The following is a 14,733-nucleotide window of genomic DNA, read 5'->3' as shown; positions in this document are numbered from 1 at the left end:
AGAGAAGTGATTGGGCTCCGTACAGGGGTGCCTGGGTGAAATTCTTTGGCCCGAGCTATTCAGGAGGTCAGCCTAGATGATGCAATGGTGACTTCAGTTCAGCTCTACAGATCTATGAAAGAATTTCCCCCAGGCGTGGGGAACTCTTCCCAAAGTGTCCACGAGGGGTTTCTCGCCAGACACGCCAAACCCCGGGGGGGAAAACACAGACATTGGGCTTGTTGGGGGGCTTAATGGGCTTGTGAGTTGCTTGTTGGTGAGTTTTTGGTTTGTTGTAGCTGATTGCTTCTTTTTTGTCCTTCGGCTCCCGGCCGGCAGGGGCAAGTGGGGGAGACTCAGGGGTGCACAGTGGGCGCACCACCGTCCCAGACTGCAGGCCGGGGAGGATCTAGCCACATAGAGTGTTGGTGTTCTTAGGGATCGGCGTGTTTTGAAGTGGGATTAGCTTGATTTTTGGCTTCTTGTGAAAGTCGGGGTGCTTATTTACCGCGTGAAAGTTGGCCACTGCGTTTCCCGCACTGTCCCCTGCTGCCGCTGGGCAGAGTTGGGGGCAGGATACTGGCTAGGGGCCAGCTTTGGCCTGATCCAGCGAGACAGGGAGGTCCGGCTTGAAAATGGAGCAGGCTCAGGATTTCCCTGGTTCTCTCCCTGGTTGGAGTCCCCCTGGGGCGCTGGAGAATTAAGAGGGTTAAAACCAATGAGCTCTGAGCCCGGCCACTTCCTAGAGCGATGCTGTATGGGGTGGTGGTAAATAGTGCAGGGACCTTAGTTCCTTCCTGTCCAGCCCCTGCTCCTTGCCTGGATTCGGAGTCACTCCCGGTGCACAGGGGCGAGTCTCCGTCTGCGGTCCCCCGGCCGGACGGTGAGTGGGGGCGCAGGGGAGACGCGGGGAGAGGCAGCTCCAGGGAGGGAGAGAAAGGGAAGCAGAGGCAGGAACTCGCTGCCTGGAGGAAGCGGCGCCAGGGGCGAGGGGATCGGAGCCAAACCGTGGCTGGGACGGAGAAACACCCTCCCCGGCAGCTGCAGGGAAAGCACCGGGAAGGAAGGGGAGGGTCTTCGCAGCTGAACCCAGCAGGGTGCCCCTAACCCAGCCAGCTCCAGGGCAGTGCACAGATATTAGACACACTGAGTTGGGTCCCCAGGGGTCTAGGGGTTACAGCAGTGGGGGCTGGGAGCCAGGACTCCTGGGTTCTCTCCCCAGCTCTGGGTGGGGAGTGGGGTCTAGGGGTTACAGCAGTGGGGGCTGGGAGCCAGGACTCCTGGGTTCTCTCCCCAGCTCTGGGAGGGGAGTGGGGTCTAGGACTTACAGCAGTGGGGGCTGGGCACCAGGACTCTGGGTTCTCTCCCCAGCTCTGGGAGGGGAGTGGGGTCTAGGGGTTACAGCAGTGGGGGCTGGGCGCCAGGACTCTGGGTTCTCTCCCCAGCTCTGGGAGGGGAGTGGGGTCTAGGGGTTACAGCAGTGGGGGCTGGGAGCCAGGACTCCTGGGTTCTCTCCCCAGCTCTGGGAGAGGAGTGGGGTCTAGGGGTTACAGCAGTGGGGGCTGGGATCCAGGACTCCTGGGTTCTCTCCCCAGCTCTGGGAGGGGAGTGGGGTCTAGGGGTTACAGCAGTGGGGGCTGGGCGCCAGGACTCTGGGTTCTATCCCCTGCTCTGGGAGAGGAGTGGGGTCTGGGGCAGGGGCTGGGAGCCAGGACTCCTGGGTTCTGTCCTCAACTCTGGGAAGGCATGGGGGGCTTGTAATTAGATCTGTGTATCAGGATCTAGAACAGGGGTTCTCAAACTGGGGGCCCTGACCCCTCACGGGGTCACAAGGTTATTATATGGGGGTTGCAAGCTGTCAGCCTCCACCCCAAACTCCACTTCACCGCCATGATTTATCATAGTGTTTAAATATAAAAAAGTGTTTTAAATTTATAAATGGGGGGTTCACAATCAGAGGCTTGCTGTGTGAAAGGGGTCACCAGCAAAAAGTTTGAGAACCGCTGATCTAGGAACAAGACATGGGTAAGGAGTCTGTAGCCCAGTGGGCCAGCTTGCCTTTAGATTCACTGCTTTGCATTATGTTCAGCCACAGGGGCCTGCTTTCTTCTTTCCCTGGAGATACTTGACTCCCTCGTACCCCCCTCTCCCGCTCTGACCCAGGGCCCACCCCCACTCATGGGTGGCAGGTGCCGGCTGGTGGACGCTAGCCCCCAGCTGCCCCCCCACAGCCCCGCTCCCTTCCCCCGCAGGAGCCCTGAGCCCCGCTGTGGCAACCAGCCCCTCCCGTATCCCCAGCCCTCCCCCCCCAGCACAGGGTGGGCAGCCCCAGTGCCTCCAGCCCCCCAGCACCAGGTGGCCCGGCCCCAGTGCCAGGTGGCCCCAAGTCCCAGCCGCCCTAGCTCCAGCCCCCGCAGTACTGAAGAGGAGCAACTTGTCCGGGCTGGGGCCAAGGGGGAAGAGCCAGGAAGAGGTAGCTTCGGGGAGGAGCATGGTTGGGGCACAGCCTTGCCCAGGCCCCCACTCCGCCCCTTCCCCCAACGCTCCATCCCACCCTTCCTCTTCCTGCCCCCACTCTGCCCCGCCCCACCTCTTCCTGTCCAGTTCCACCCCCTCCCCAAGTGCGCCCCCATCCCCACTCCTCCCCGCTCCAGTGCCTCCTGCACACCACCGAACAGCTGATCACAGCGGGCGGGAAGTGCTGGGAGGGACGGAAGGAGGTGGAGGAGTTGATCAGCAGGGCCGCCAGTGGGCGGGAAGCAGTGGAGGGAGGGGGGTAGCTTGCTAATTTTTTCCATGGGGGCTCCAGCGCTTATGTATGCAGCAGTAACACAAGGAACCTACAGGCCTGAATCCTGGAAGACATGAGCTTCAGCAAGTTAGCATAAGGCTTGAGGCCTATGAACTTTGAAGAGCTAAACTTTCTGCAGATAAACGGCCCAGTGGAAAACCCCAAGTATTTGGGGAGCTGAAAATAGAGTTTAAGGGGAAGTTCTGACCCCAGGTACATGATCCAACCACAGAAGTGTCATGGCAATGAATTGATGTACATAAAGGTACATGAGCTACATCTGCAGATACCTAACCACTAAAAGGTCATGGCAATGAATTGACGTATATGATAATAAGTTGAGATCATTGATATACTAACCCATAGAAGAAAGACAGTCCAAAATTAGAAAGGTAAGGATATACAAATAAGGAAAAAGGGAAATACCCCTCTGAATATGCATCAAACATAGTGTCGTCAGCGTATCATATTATAAAAGTTTCATCCCAGCCTAGGGGCAGTGGAAGAAGGAGATGTAGTCCTTGGGTTGGCCACTGGAGATGATGGGGAAGTTGATAGCCATCATCTTCCCCATTACTAACATTTCCAGTTGTTCTGCAAGGGATGATGTGAGTATATGGATGTGCAGAGGTACATTCTGTAATATCTCTACCTACCTTATTGAGTTGGGGTGTTTGTGACTGTGCTAAATGTATTAATAAACTGATATTTGTAAATATAGAAGAGTTCCTATAGCGTGAGTGTTGCAGTTGTGCACATTGGGGTTCCCAACTATATAATAAATACTGGGCCTGATCTTGGGGCAAGAACCTGTTAACCCTTAAAGTGATAACTGGGGATTCTTAAGTAATTAATCTATCTATCTATCTAGAATCTATCTATCTATCTATCTATCTGTAGATGAGGCTACAAGTCCTGATATTTTTTGGATTGATTTTCACTTCACATGGCCAGAAGGAGACCCAGGTGTGTAGAAATTTGTAGGTGATGGGAGATCAAGAGCCACTAACCTTGGGGTCACCTGCGCTGGGTCCGTGTCTTTCTCCACAATACTGGGGCTGGGAGGGGTGGTTCCTGTGTGTCTCATTCCTTCTGTGGCTCTAATTTCTCTCCCCTCTTCATAAAGGTGATCATCCCCTGGGCTGATCTCACCCCCCTTGGATGTGCCCCCCCGCCCCTGTACAGATGGTGCTGCAGGGGGTCCATTGCTGACGCCGGGCGATCCCCAGGGAGATACGGCTGTGCCCTGGCTCAGAGACAGGCCATGGCTGCCCAGGTGGCTCCCCCAGCCTCTCTCAGGCTCCAGTTCCAGCCCCCACCAGGATGTGGCCTGGTTCCCAAAGAGGAAGTGGAGGAGCCGGATGCCCACGGACCCATCGACATGGAGATGCATCGTCTGCGCTTCAGGGGTTTCCGCTACCAGGAGGCTGAGGGGCCCCGGGAGGTGTACGGCCACCTCTGCCTCCTCTCCCAGGCGTGGCTGAGGCCAGAGCAGTACTCCAAGGAGCAGATGCTGGAGCTGCTGGTGCTGGAGCAGTTCCTGAGTATCCTGCCCCAGGAGATCCAGAGCTGGGTGGGGGGGTGTCACCCCCAGACTGGGGAGCAGGCCGTGGTCCTGGCGGAAGGTTTCCAGTTAGCCAAACAAGAGCCCGGAATATGGCCGCAGCAGGAGGTAAGGATGTGAAATCATTCGGGTGTGGGACACGGGGCCTTTCCCACGTAGGGGGCGCCAGCTCCCATCCACCCATGAGGCGGGGGGACTGGTTGGCTGAAGGGGGTTGGGGAATGGGATGGGGACCTTTCACCTTTGGGGGGAGGTGCTGGCTCTGATCTGGCCCCGGGGCAGGAGACTGGCAGTTACCAGAAGTGGAGAATGGGCCATGGGGCCTTTCTCCTCTAAGGGGCGCTGGCTCCGATTCATCCGCAAGATGGGGGGATAGAGTGGCTCATGGGGTTGGGGAACAGCACGAGAGGCCTTTCTCCTCTATGTCTCCGGGGCAGGAGTTCCCATCTGATGGTTTGAAGGCTGGCGGGGAAGGAGTGGGTCTGGCTAGGGTTGCAGCGCTTGGTGACCAAACTGAAGCAGAGTCTAGGCCATAGGCGAAGGGAGAGCTTGCAAAACTGCTGTACAAATGCTATAGTGGCAATTTCCATCAAAGGAATGAAATTCTGCTGAGGAACGTGAAATCAGCTGGCAAACAGATTAACAAAATGTGAATTGCTTTACTACTATAGTATGATTGTATAAGGTAGCTGTGCAAAGCAAAGAAGGAATAGTATATGTTGTACATCCATGAACTGTACTCTCCAAATTCTTTATACTTGCACTACCATTTCCACTCTGCTGTGGAAACCTCATGGGAGCTAAACGGTTGCAGTCTCTGTGCTGCTTACCTGTGCCTCTGTTCTTTGGACATAGCAGAACCTGTCAGAATGAAGATATCTGAGGCTTGCAAAACCCAGAAGCCTCCGGGTATCTGAGTCTGGCTGCTACAAGACACCTCTGTGTCTGGCAACTCCTCAGTGGAGCTAGATAAGAGAAAATCGATGAGGTCTCTGTGTTAACCAATATCATCTGCATAATGCCAATCTATATCAATAGCATGTGTTAATGCTTTATGTGACTATGAATTGTATTCATATTAACCTTTTCAGTTATGCTAAGATTGGTTAACTGAGGGCACATATGAAGTGTTGCAATTTCAGTGTCGGGTACAGACACATACCAAAGAGACAGGATAAGATGGATAGTTTTGTTGATGCTTAATCAACATCCATTCAGTACCAAGGCACGGGTCTCTAAAAGAACAATGTTCAAAATGAGATAAGAAACCTGGTATGTCAACCTTCGTTACTATCATGGGATGTGTAGAACTTTCCCTTTGTTGTAAACAACTTAGGGATAAATATGATCAGAGATAAGCCAATAATTTCAGGACAACCTGGATCGCTGCAAAAACGGTCTTCCAGATCAGACTGGCGATGTATTAACCTTTGCCTTTCTGTGCTGTGCTTTTGGGGCTCTGACTAATGAAGCCTGATTGAGCCTGGTTGTGGGATGGCTAAACTGAACCGTAACATGCTGATCGGGGGCCCTTGTTGTTCCAGGAGCTGGTGACGTGGAAGGAGGAGACTGTGTGTTCCTCTGAGGCAGAGCTGGATCCAGGACAGGGCGAGATCTGCAGGGAGGTTAAGGAGGAGAATAAGGAAGAGACTCTATTTTTGCTGGGTGAGGAGCTGCTTCAGGAGCTGGGGGTGGAGGTTGGCAGGAGTTACTGAAGTAGTCATGCTGCATCGGGGGCATTACATTTCTGGGGAAGTGGCTTGTGGCCCAGCACCACAGAGACGGTCACCCTCCAAATGGTGATGCTGCGTCTTCCCAGCAGGGAGCAGGGCTGGGGTTAAAATCGGGGCACGTTCTCCATACAAAGCCCTAGGGGGAGATTTCACCAAGTGCGTCTCGCCCCTTTCCTCCCTACCAGAAGGATTCACCATCCCCAACCCGGCCATGGTCTCCCGGATGGCGCGAGAAGAAGAGCCGAGGGTCCCGGATCTCCAGGGCTCTGAGGAAAGGGAGACCCCGAGAGGTGCCCATACAGGTGAGGAATGAGTGACACTGGCTCAGAATGAAGGGAACAGATGGGATCCCAGTAAAGCCAGTGGGAGCCCCCCAGTTCTGTCTCATCTTGCTCAGCAGGGGCCTCATGGCAGGTGCCGCTCCTGGATCCACCCCTGGCAGGACCCATTCCTCCTCCAGCCTTTCTCTGAGGGCTCAGCTGGGATGCTGGGAAAGCCCCGGCCCCTCCTCTCCTCTCAGGGAAGGGTTTGGGGGTTTCGCTTCCTGTCCATCAGGTTTTCTGCTCAATGACAATCCCATTTGCTGCCCCTTCTCACCCCGGCACAGGGAACAAGCCCTGGCTGGATTCTCTCTCTCTCCCAGCAGGTGCCAGGACAGACGAGGGGAGTCCCCAGTGGGAAGGACCTATGGGAGCGGAGTCATCTGGGGCGTCCCAGAGCCCCGAGCAGGGAGACGTCTGTGGGGCAACATGGTTGCAGAGAGAACCCCCAGGGGAGGAGAGACCTGCTGGGTTTGATGATCCCCAGCCTCAGGGAACCCACGTAGGACAGAAACCCCGTAAATGCCCCGACTGTGGGAAGAGCTTCAGGTGGAACTCGGCGCTCCTCCATCACCAGCGATCCCACACAGGGGAAAAACCTCATCAGTGCAGGGAATGTGGACAAAGCTTTGGGCAGAAATCCACCCTGACTAGGCACCTGAGAATCCACACTGGGGAGAGACCCTACACATGTGCCCAGTGTGGGAAAAGCTTTAGCCAGAAGTACAGCCTGTCCCAGCATCAGATGACACACCGGCAAGAGAGACCTCACACGTGTACCGCATGTGGGCAAAGCTTCACTCTCAAATCGTACCTTGTTCGACACTTGGTGAAACGCCACATGGGACAGAAACCCTATAAATGCCTCCACTGTGGGAAGCAGTTTGCTTGGAGCTCAGACCTGAGGAAGCACCAGACGACCCACACGGGGGAGCGCCCCCACAGATGCCCCCAGTGCGGGGTAGGGTTCACCCAGAGGTTCAGCCTCCTAACGCATCAGAGGACCCATGTGAATGAGAGACCCTACAAATGCCCACACTGTGACAAGAGCTTCAACAGGAGATCGGGGCTTGTCAAACACCAGAAGATCCACACGGGGGAAAAACCTCATGAGTGCACTGAATGCGGGCAAGGCTTCGGGCAGAAATCAAACCTGACTAGACACCTGAGGATCCACTCTGGGGAGAGACCCTACAAATGTACCAAATGTGGGAAAAGCTTCACTCAGAAATCGAACCTGGTTCAACACTTGATGAAACGCCACATGGGAGAGAAACCTGATGCAGCAAATGTAACTTCAGATTCTGTAGATCTAGCATTGCGATAGGGACTCCACACATGGTAGAAAACATTGGTGTGGTACTTCCTTTGCTTGGAGTGGCTTAAAGAGCATGGGTGGGTAGTAGTGGCTTATTGCTGGTGACAAGTGTGAGATTTGGGAGCACAGGTGCCAGCTTCCAATTTTCCCCGGGGGTGCTCAACCCCCGGCCCTGCCCCCACTCCACCCTTCCACCTCCTCCTGCTCTACCCCGTCCCCTTCCCTGCCTCCTCCTGCACAGTTCTGCCCCCTCCCCTGAGTGTGCGCTGTCCCCTCTGCTCCCCCTCTCTCCTTGTGCCTCCTGTATGCCACAGAACAGCTGATCGCAGAGGCCGGGAGGTGCTGGGAGGGAGGGGGAGGAGTTGATCAGCAGGCTGCAGGTGGGCCGGAGGTGCTGGGGGGAGGAAGAGGGCAGCTTGGCTGCCGGTGGGTGCTAAGCACTGGCTAACTTTTCCCATGGTGCTCCAGCCCTGGAGCACCCACAGAGTCGGCACCTATGTTTGGGAGGAAGGAAGAGATCTTTCGCTGGGGGGAGGGGGAATAGTTAGTGGGAATTTCAAGGTTAGATGACTGGATGTTGGAGGGAAGTGATCACAAGGGCACTAGTGGTGGAAAACTAGCGCAGAGAGAGACTGGTAGTGGAGGTACGGACCATTTGAAAAGTGGGATGATGTAGGAGTGAGAATACGTGTGCGTTTCTGTGTGCGTGTGTTTGTATCTTTTAAACACGTCTTAGGGCATGTCTACCCCGGGAGGTTTACTAGTATAATTATGCCACTCTGGTAATACCGGTTATAACTTCCCCAGTGAACACTCTTATTCCAGCATAAGTGTGTCCACACAGGAAGTTACAGAGTTATAATTAGACTTGTATACGGACGCCTGTAAAATACCCTGTGCTGACCAACCCTCACTGGGGGAAGTTTAAAAGTGGCAGTTAAGTAGGAGCAAATCAGTCGTGCCCCATCCGGACCGCAGCTTGCTACCATGTTCCTAACTGGCGAGTAGCACTATGGGATAAAAATGCAGCTCACTGTCACAAAGCACATGGTGAACAGTGGGTTACCAACCATCCCATCTGAGCCTGTGGCTTCAGCGTCGAGCTGCTCAGTCCATTGCATGGTTCCAGTAAGTGGTTGGGCACACAGCGGTTTTCCTGTGTGGCCGGTTCCTGTAACTGTACCAGTGTAACTGATGATTCACGTCCTACTTCCTCCCCTAGCTCTGCATCCCACAGTCCACTGTGAGTGTCTGAAATAAATAACGTCCTTGTTGTCAGGAGCTGCTGCTTGGCCAGTGTGGACGAGTAGCCCAGGATATTTCACCATTTACTCTTACAAACACCGCTGGGCCGAGTGCTGGGTGTGAACCGGAAACCAGAAAAATGCCCCCTTTGCCTCGGAGCTGGTTGAGCCCTAATACTGTCTGCCTTAGACCGATCACAAAACCCCAGTTCTCTCTGCAGTGTAAATGGGGCGTTGGCCAGTCGGTTTCATAGGGATTGAGCAGGACGGTGTCCCAGAAGTGTGGGGCTTTTAGGGGAGGGGATTGCAGGGCACCGAGAAGTGGCCATTCCTTTTCTTTCCCAATAGGCTGACAGAACCAAACGATCACTGCTTTCCCTGATCAACCCTGCGTGCTGTTAACTAAGCCTGAGTGTGCCCTGGGAAGGCAGCTTGCCTAGACCAGCGAGTTTGTGTATTTCTTTGGTTGTGCTGGGGCCTGCTGTGACACGTCAGCTGCCGTCCACTGGGAAGAGACTGGGACTATGTCTACACTACACGTGCTACCGCGGTACAACGCCAGTGCTGCGGCTCTGCTGATGTAGCGTAGACATGACGGCAATGGAAGGGGGTTTTTTGTCCGTGTAGCAAATCCGCCCCCTCAAGAGATGGTAGCTAGGTTGGCAGAATAATTGTGCGCAGAATTCAAGATGTTTTTCACCACCCCGAGCGATATGGCCAGGTCGATGTCAGGTTTTGATGTAGACCATGAGTCTCTTTCCCTTTGCCCCTCGCCAAAATCAGCTCTTTCTTCTTTCACCATCTGCCATGACGTTGTTCATTTCCCATAGGAACAAGCCACACTGGTGGCCAGTGGCCAATAGTTAGGCCCTTCATAGGTACATGAAAGAAACCCAGTAGCGGACAAAGGTGGCACAATTTGCCCTGAGTCCAAGTGTCTTCCTAATCCTGTCAGCTAATTATTGGGTTGTGCCCAGAAGCAGATTCCTACCAAAACCATTTTTTACTTGAGCTCATAATGTACCTAGGGAGGTCCTCATTATCCATGTTGCTAGCCGATCGTCCACTGAGCTCCAGGCCTCATGATATCTAGTGGAAATGAGTTCCACCGGCTAATAATGCATTGTGTGTAAGTATATGTGTGTGTGTGTGTGTGTGTGAAAGTAGAACCTAAATTTTGATGAATTTTCTCCCTGTGAAGATACTTATACACCAAAATCAAGTCACCCCCTACCTTTCTGATAAACTAAACAGAGTGAGCCAAGTCCCTCCCTCTAAGACATCGTTTCTAGCCCCTGGATCATTTTTGTGGTTCTTCTCTGCACCTTCTCCAGTTTGTCAACATCCTTTTAAAAATGGGGACACCAGAGATGGATGTGTGTTCTAATATCAGTCTCCCCCAAGCCACACAAAGAGGTCAACTCTCCTCCCTCCTCGCTGCTCCTGTTAAACAGCCAAGGACGGCATTGGCCCTTTTTCCCCACAGCATCTCACTGGGAAGTCATGTCCAGTGGTCTGTCGACAATGACACCAGAATCCCTGTCTGAAGCAGTGCTTTCCATGAGACAGTCCCTGGTGGGTCAGTAAGGCCAGTATTCTTTGTTCCCCGTGGGATGATCTTGCCTCTGGCTGTATTGAAACAAACTGTGTTTGCATGTGCCCAGGTTAGCCAACTGAGCAGATCCTGGGCACGTTCCCACCAGCATCACCAGCTCCCATCCAGCCCCAGGGCAGCAGGACTGGCTGGCTCGGGGGGGTGGGGAATGGGACATGAGGCCATTCTCCTCTAGGACTGGATGGTTCGTTGGCTGCGGTGCGAGTGGGTCCGTCAAGTGCTGAGCAGGGGTCTTTGTTGTTCCAGGAGCCGGTGATGTGGGAGGCGGAGGCTGCGTGTTCCTCCAGGGCAGCGCTGGCCCCAGAGCAGGGCGAGATCTGCAGGGAGGTGAAGGAGGAGAATAAAGAAGAGCCTCTGATCTCATGGGGTGAGGAGCATCTTCCCCTCAGGGATTAGCAGCTGTGGGGGAAGGGAGGTTCTGAAGCCCCTGTGGTGCCTTTGGGGCACTGGCCTCTGGATGCCCCAGACACAGCAGCACAGAGACCGTCACCCCACAATGCAGATCCTGCTTCCCCCCAGCAGAAAGCGAGGCTGGGGTTAAAATCAAGGAGCAGTTTTCTGTACTGAGCCCTGGGGAAGATTTCACTGAGTGCTATCTCGCCTGTTTCCTTCCCCCGAGCAGGATTCCCCATCCCTGACCCGGCCATGACCTCCTGGATGGAGCGAGGGGAAGAGCCAAGGGTCCCGGATCTCCAGGGCTCAGAGGAAAGGGAGACCCTGAGAGACACCTGCACAGGTGAGGAATGAGCGACACTGGCTCGGAGACCGTCCGGGAGTGAAGGGAAAAGCTGGGATCCCAGCAAAGCTGCCAGGATCTCCCCCATCTCCCCTTCAGTTCTATCTTGTCTCTGTCAGTATCGTCCCCAGCAGGTCCTTGTCCTCATGGCAGGTGACACTCCCAGATCCCACCCCTGGCAGGAGCCCTCCCCTCCTCTAGCTTTTCTCAGAAGGCTCAGCTGGGCCCCTGGGGCAGAACTGTCCCTTCCTCTCCCCTCAGGGAAGGGTTTGGGGGATTTGCTTCCTGCTCATCAAGTTTTCTGCTCAGTGACAAACCCCTGTGCCCCCCTCTCTCCCTGGCACAGGGAATGAACCCCAGCTGGATTCTCTCTCTGTCCTAGCAGGTGCCGGGACAGAGGAGCAGAATCCCCAGCTGGAAGAGCCTGCAGGAGCAGAGCCTAATGGGATGTCCTGGAGCCCTGAGTGGGAAGACCCTGGTGGAGCAGGATGGCAGCAGGGAGACCCTGTGGGGACGAAGAGACCTGCTGAGTGTGATCCTCAGACAGCCCACATGGGACAGAAACCCCATAAATGCCCCGACTGCGGGAAGAGTTTCAGGGGGAACTCGGCGCTCCTCCATCACCAGCGATCCCACGTGGGGAAAAAACCTCATCAGTGCAGGGAATGTGGGCAAAGCTTTGTGCAGAAATCAAACTTGACTAGACATCTGAAGGTTCACACTGGGGAGAGACCCTACACATGTCCCCAGTGTGGGAAAAGCTTTAGTGAGAAGTGCAACCTTTCCCAGCATCAGTTAATGCACCGGCAAGAGAGACCTCACAAATGTACCGAATGTGGGCAAAGTTTTGTGCAGAAATCAACCCTGACCAGACACTTGAAGGTCCACACTGGGGAGAGACCCTACACATGTGCCCAGTGTGGGAAAAGCTTTCGTCAGAAGTACAGCCTTTCCCAGCATCAGTTAAGACACCGGGAAGAGAAACCTCACAAATGTACCGCATGTGGGCAAAGCTTCACTCTCAAATCGTACCTTGTTCAACACTTGATGAAATGCCACATAGAAGAGAAATCCTATAAATGCCCTGATTGTGGAAAACTGTTTGCTCGGAGCTCGTACCTTAGGAAGCACCAAATGACCCACATGGGAGGGCGCCCCACAGATGTCTCCAGTGCGGGCTAAGGTTCACCCAGAGGTTCAACCTCCTGGTGCATCAGAGGACACACACAGGTAAAAGACCCTACAAATGCCTGGACTATGGGAAGAACTTCAACTGGAGATTGGGGCTTGTCCAGCACTAGAAGACCCACACGCGGGAAAAACCTCACGAGTGCACTGGATGTGGGCAAGGCATCGGGCAGAAATCAAACCTGACTAAGCACGTGAAGATTCACACTGGGGAGAAGCCCTATAAATGTCCCCGGTGTAGGAAAAGCTTTCATTAGAAGATCACCCTTTCCCAGCATCCGGTTACACACCGGCACCGGAGCCCTCACAAATGCACCAAGTGTTGGAAAAGCTTCACTGTCAAATCAAAGCTTGTTCAACACTTGGCCAATTGCCACATGGAAGAGAAACCCGATGCCATAAATGTAAGTTCAGATGAAATGCGATCTAGCATCGCAATAGGGACTCCACACAAGATAGAAAACATTGGCGTGGTACTTCCTTTTCTTGGAGCAGGGCGGTTCTCCACTCATATATATTAAAAATTACAAGGTTCAAAGTTCATGGGTGGGTAGTAGCAGCTTATTTATTTATGGTGACAGGTGTGAGATTTGGGAGGGGGAAGGATCTGGTGAAGGAAGGAAGGAAGAGATCTTTCACTGGAGCAAGATGGTTAATGGAAATTTACAACCACACAGGGATTTAGGGTGGTATAATTATCCAGGTATATTTGCGCTGGTAAAATTCCCCATGTAGATGAGTGCTTATGGACAGAAGTTTAAAGGTAACAGATGAGCATTGTCAGGTTTATAGAGAACAAATATGCCTTGAATGATTAGTACCTATTACTTCCTCCTGGTCCTCAAAAATTAGCAAAGCTATCTACCTCTGTTCATCCCCAAATAAGAACCACTTGGACAATAAGAAAATGGTTCATATCATGTGAGACACTTTGTCTAAGAGAGTGTTTCTCAAACTTATTGTATTGGAGAATCCTTTCACGCAGCAAGCCTCTGAGTGCGACCCCTGTTATAAATTAAAACCACATTTTTTAAATTAACACTATTTTAAATGTTAAATTTATAACCGTATTGTTTAAAATGAATTGACCTTTTCTCACCGCTTTAAAATTAAAACACATTTTTATTGAATCATTGTTCTATGCAGAAAAGTTATTTTGTAAAATAGTTACTGGTTAACAGTGGGAGGGCGCTGCTGTAAAGTCTGCCCCAGCCAGTCTGCTGTGAAAAGTGAGATTTGTACGTTTTGTTCATTTCACTTTTCACAGCCTCCCTGCTCTGAAGGCAGCGCTGCTGCCAGCAGCAGAGCAATAGGGTCCTAAGTCTGCTGTGAAAAGTGATATTGACAAAGTTTCTTTGTGTTCCTCACTAGAGAATCTCAGGCGCACCTCCCAGTTGGTGCGCCATTGGTCTAGCCCACCTCAGCCTGCCCACTGGGAAGAGGCTGGCACAGCCCCTGACTCGTGACCCCCATGTAATAACCTTGCAACCCCCAGTTTGAGAATTCTTGATCTAAGACACTTGTCCCCAGATTAGCCAAGGTCTGGAGTTCCACTTCTTCCCAAAAATAGACCTAAAATGGCTGAATAAGATTATTGTTAATTGCCTAAACAAGAATCTCAATCAGTGTTGTCATATGGATAAAACCTCTTTCTCACTCCCAATATAGCTAAAAAGACCTCCAAAAGGTCACCAAGTAGGGTGATACCCTGCTTTTCCATGGCACACTGGAAGTGGATCAAATGATGGGTGGGGAAGCTGGCTATGAGACTGAAGGTCTAATAGGGCAAACTATCTGTTACCCCAAGAAATCAAAGCACATGTTTTCATCCCAAATGCAAAACTATACATCTGTTGTGCTTATCAATCAAATATACCATGGATGATCTGTTTTGTCCTATCAGTATGTCTTCCACCCCAAATTTAGAAGCTGCATACTCGGCTGCTCTGTGAATCAGATAAACTCTCTCTATGTGGATAATGTCTTTTGTGCTATTGTGAGAACTAAATAGTATGAAATGCATATATACAATCAAAGAATGTATGGAATTTATCCACCAAATTTAGAAGACTATAATGGATTTTGTTTGTTTTCTTGGTAAATGATGGCTGCACTCCAGAAGCGATAGGCATTGGATAGCACGCAATGGAAGATGGAAAGGTATAACCACTTCACCAGGGTACAGCCTTGAATTATTAAAAGAAATTGCTTAAAAAGGGTGAAATTCCAATAAACAACATCACAA

The 14,733-nt window shown here is 52.5% G+C and overlaps 1 protein-coding gene across 11 annotated transcripts; it reads left to right on the top strand.

Annotated features, from left to right (window-relative positions):
* Positions 1-718: 718 nt before the first annotated feature.
* LOC119856500 (zinc finger protein 497-like) lies at positions 719-14,044 on the top strand. Of its 11 annotated transcripts, none has more exons than XM_043517228.1 (9): positions 719-862; positions 3,642-3,736; positions 3,897-4,442; positions 5,879-5,999; positions 6,253-6,369; positions 6,711-7,678; positions 10,811-10,931; positions 11,187-11,300; positions 11,686-14,044. In XM_043517228.1, exons 2-9 carry the CDS (start codon positions 3,671-3,673, stop codon positions 12,480-12,482), a joined length of 2,850 nt encoding a protein of 949 aa, XP_043373163.1. In that variant the 5' UTR covers positions 719-862; positions 3,642-3,670; the 3' UTR covers positions 12,483-14,044. The 11 variants fall into 11 exon arrangements, with proteins under 11 accessions (XP_043373163.1, XP_038259963.1, XP_043373167.1 ...); XM_043517225.1 differs by having other exon boundaries at positions 762-862; positions 11,683-14,044; XM_043517229.1 differs by having other exon boundaries at positions 764-862; positions 6,714-7,678.
* The last annotated feature ends 689 nt before the right edge of the window (positions 14,045-14,733 follow it).

The sequence above is a fragment of the Dermochelys coriacea genome, chromosome 6, assembly GCF_009764565.3.
Source record: "Dermochelys coriacea isolate rDerCor1 chromosome 6, rDerCor1.pri.v4, whole genome shotgun sequence".
Taxonomy (NCBI): domain Eukaryota; kingdom Metazoa; phylum Chordata; order Testudines; family Dermochelyidae; genus Dermochelys; species Dermochelys coriacea.
The sequence above is the reverse complement of the archived record's forward strand: the minus strand, read 5'-3'. Positions and strand labels throughout refer to the sequence as shown.

Coding starts and splice junctions, on each gene's coding strand:
- LOC119856500 (XM_043517225.1), top strand. CDS start 3,671: ATGAGGCTACAAGTCCTGATATTTTTTGGATTGATTTTCACTTCACAT. Junction 10,932..11,186: donor AGAGCCTCTGATCTCATGGG/GTGAGGAGCATC, acceptor TCCCCCGAGCAG/GATTCCCCATCCCTGACCCG. Junction 11,301..11,682: donor CCTGAGAGACACCTGCACAG/GTGAGGAATGAG, acceptor TCTCTGTCCTAG/CAGGTGCCGGGACAGAGGAG.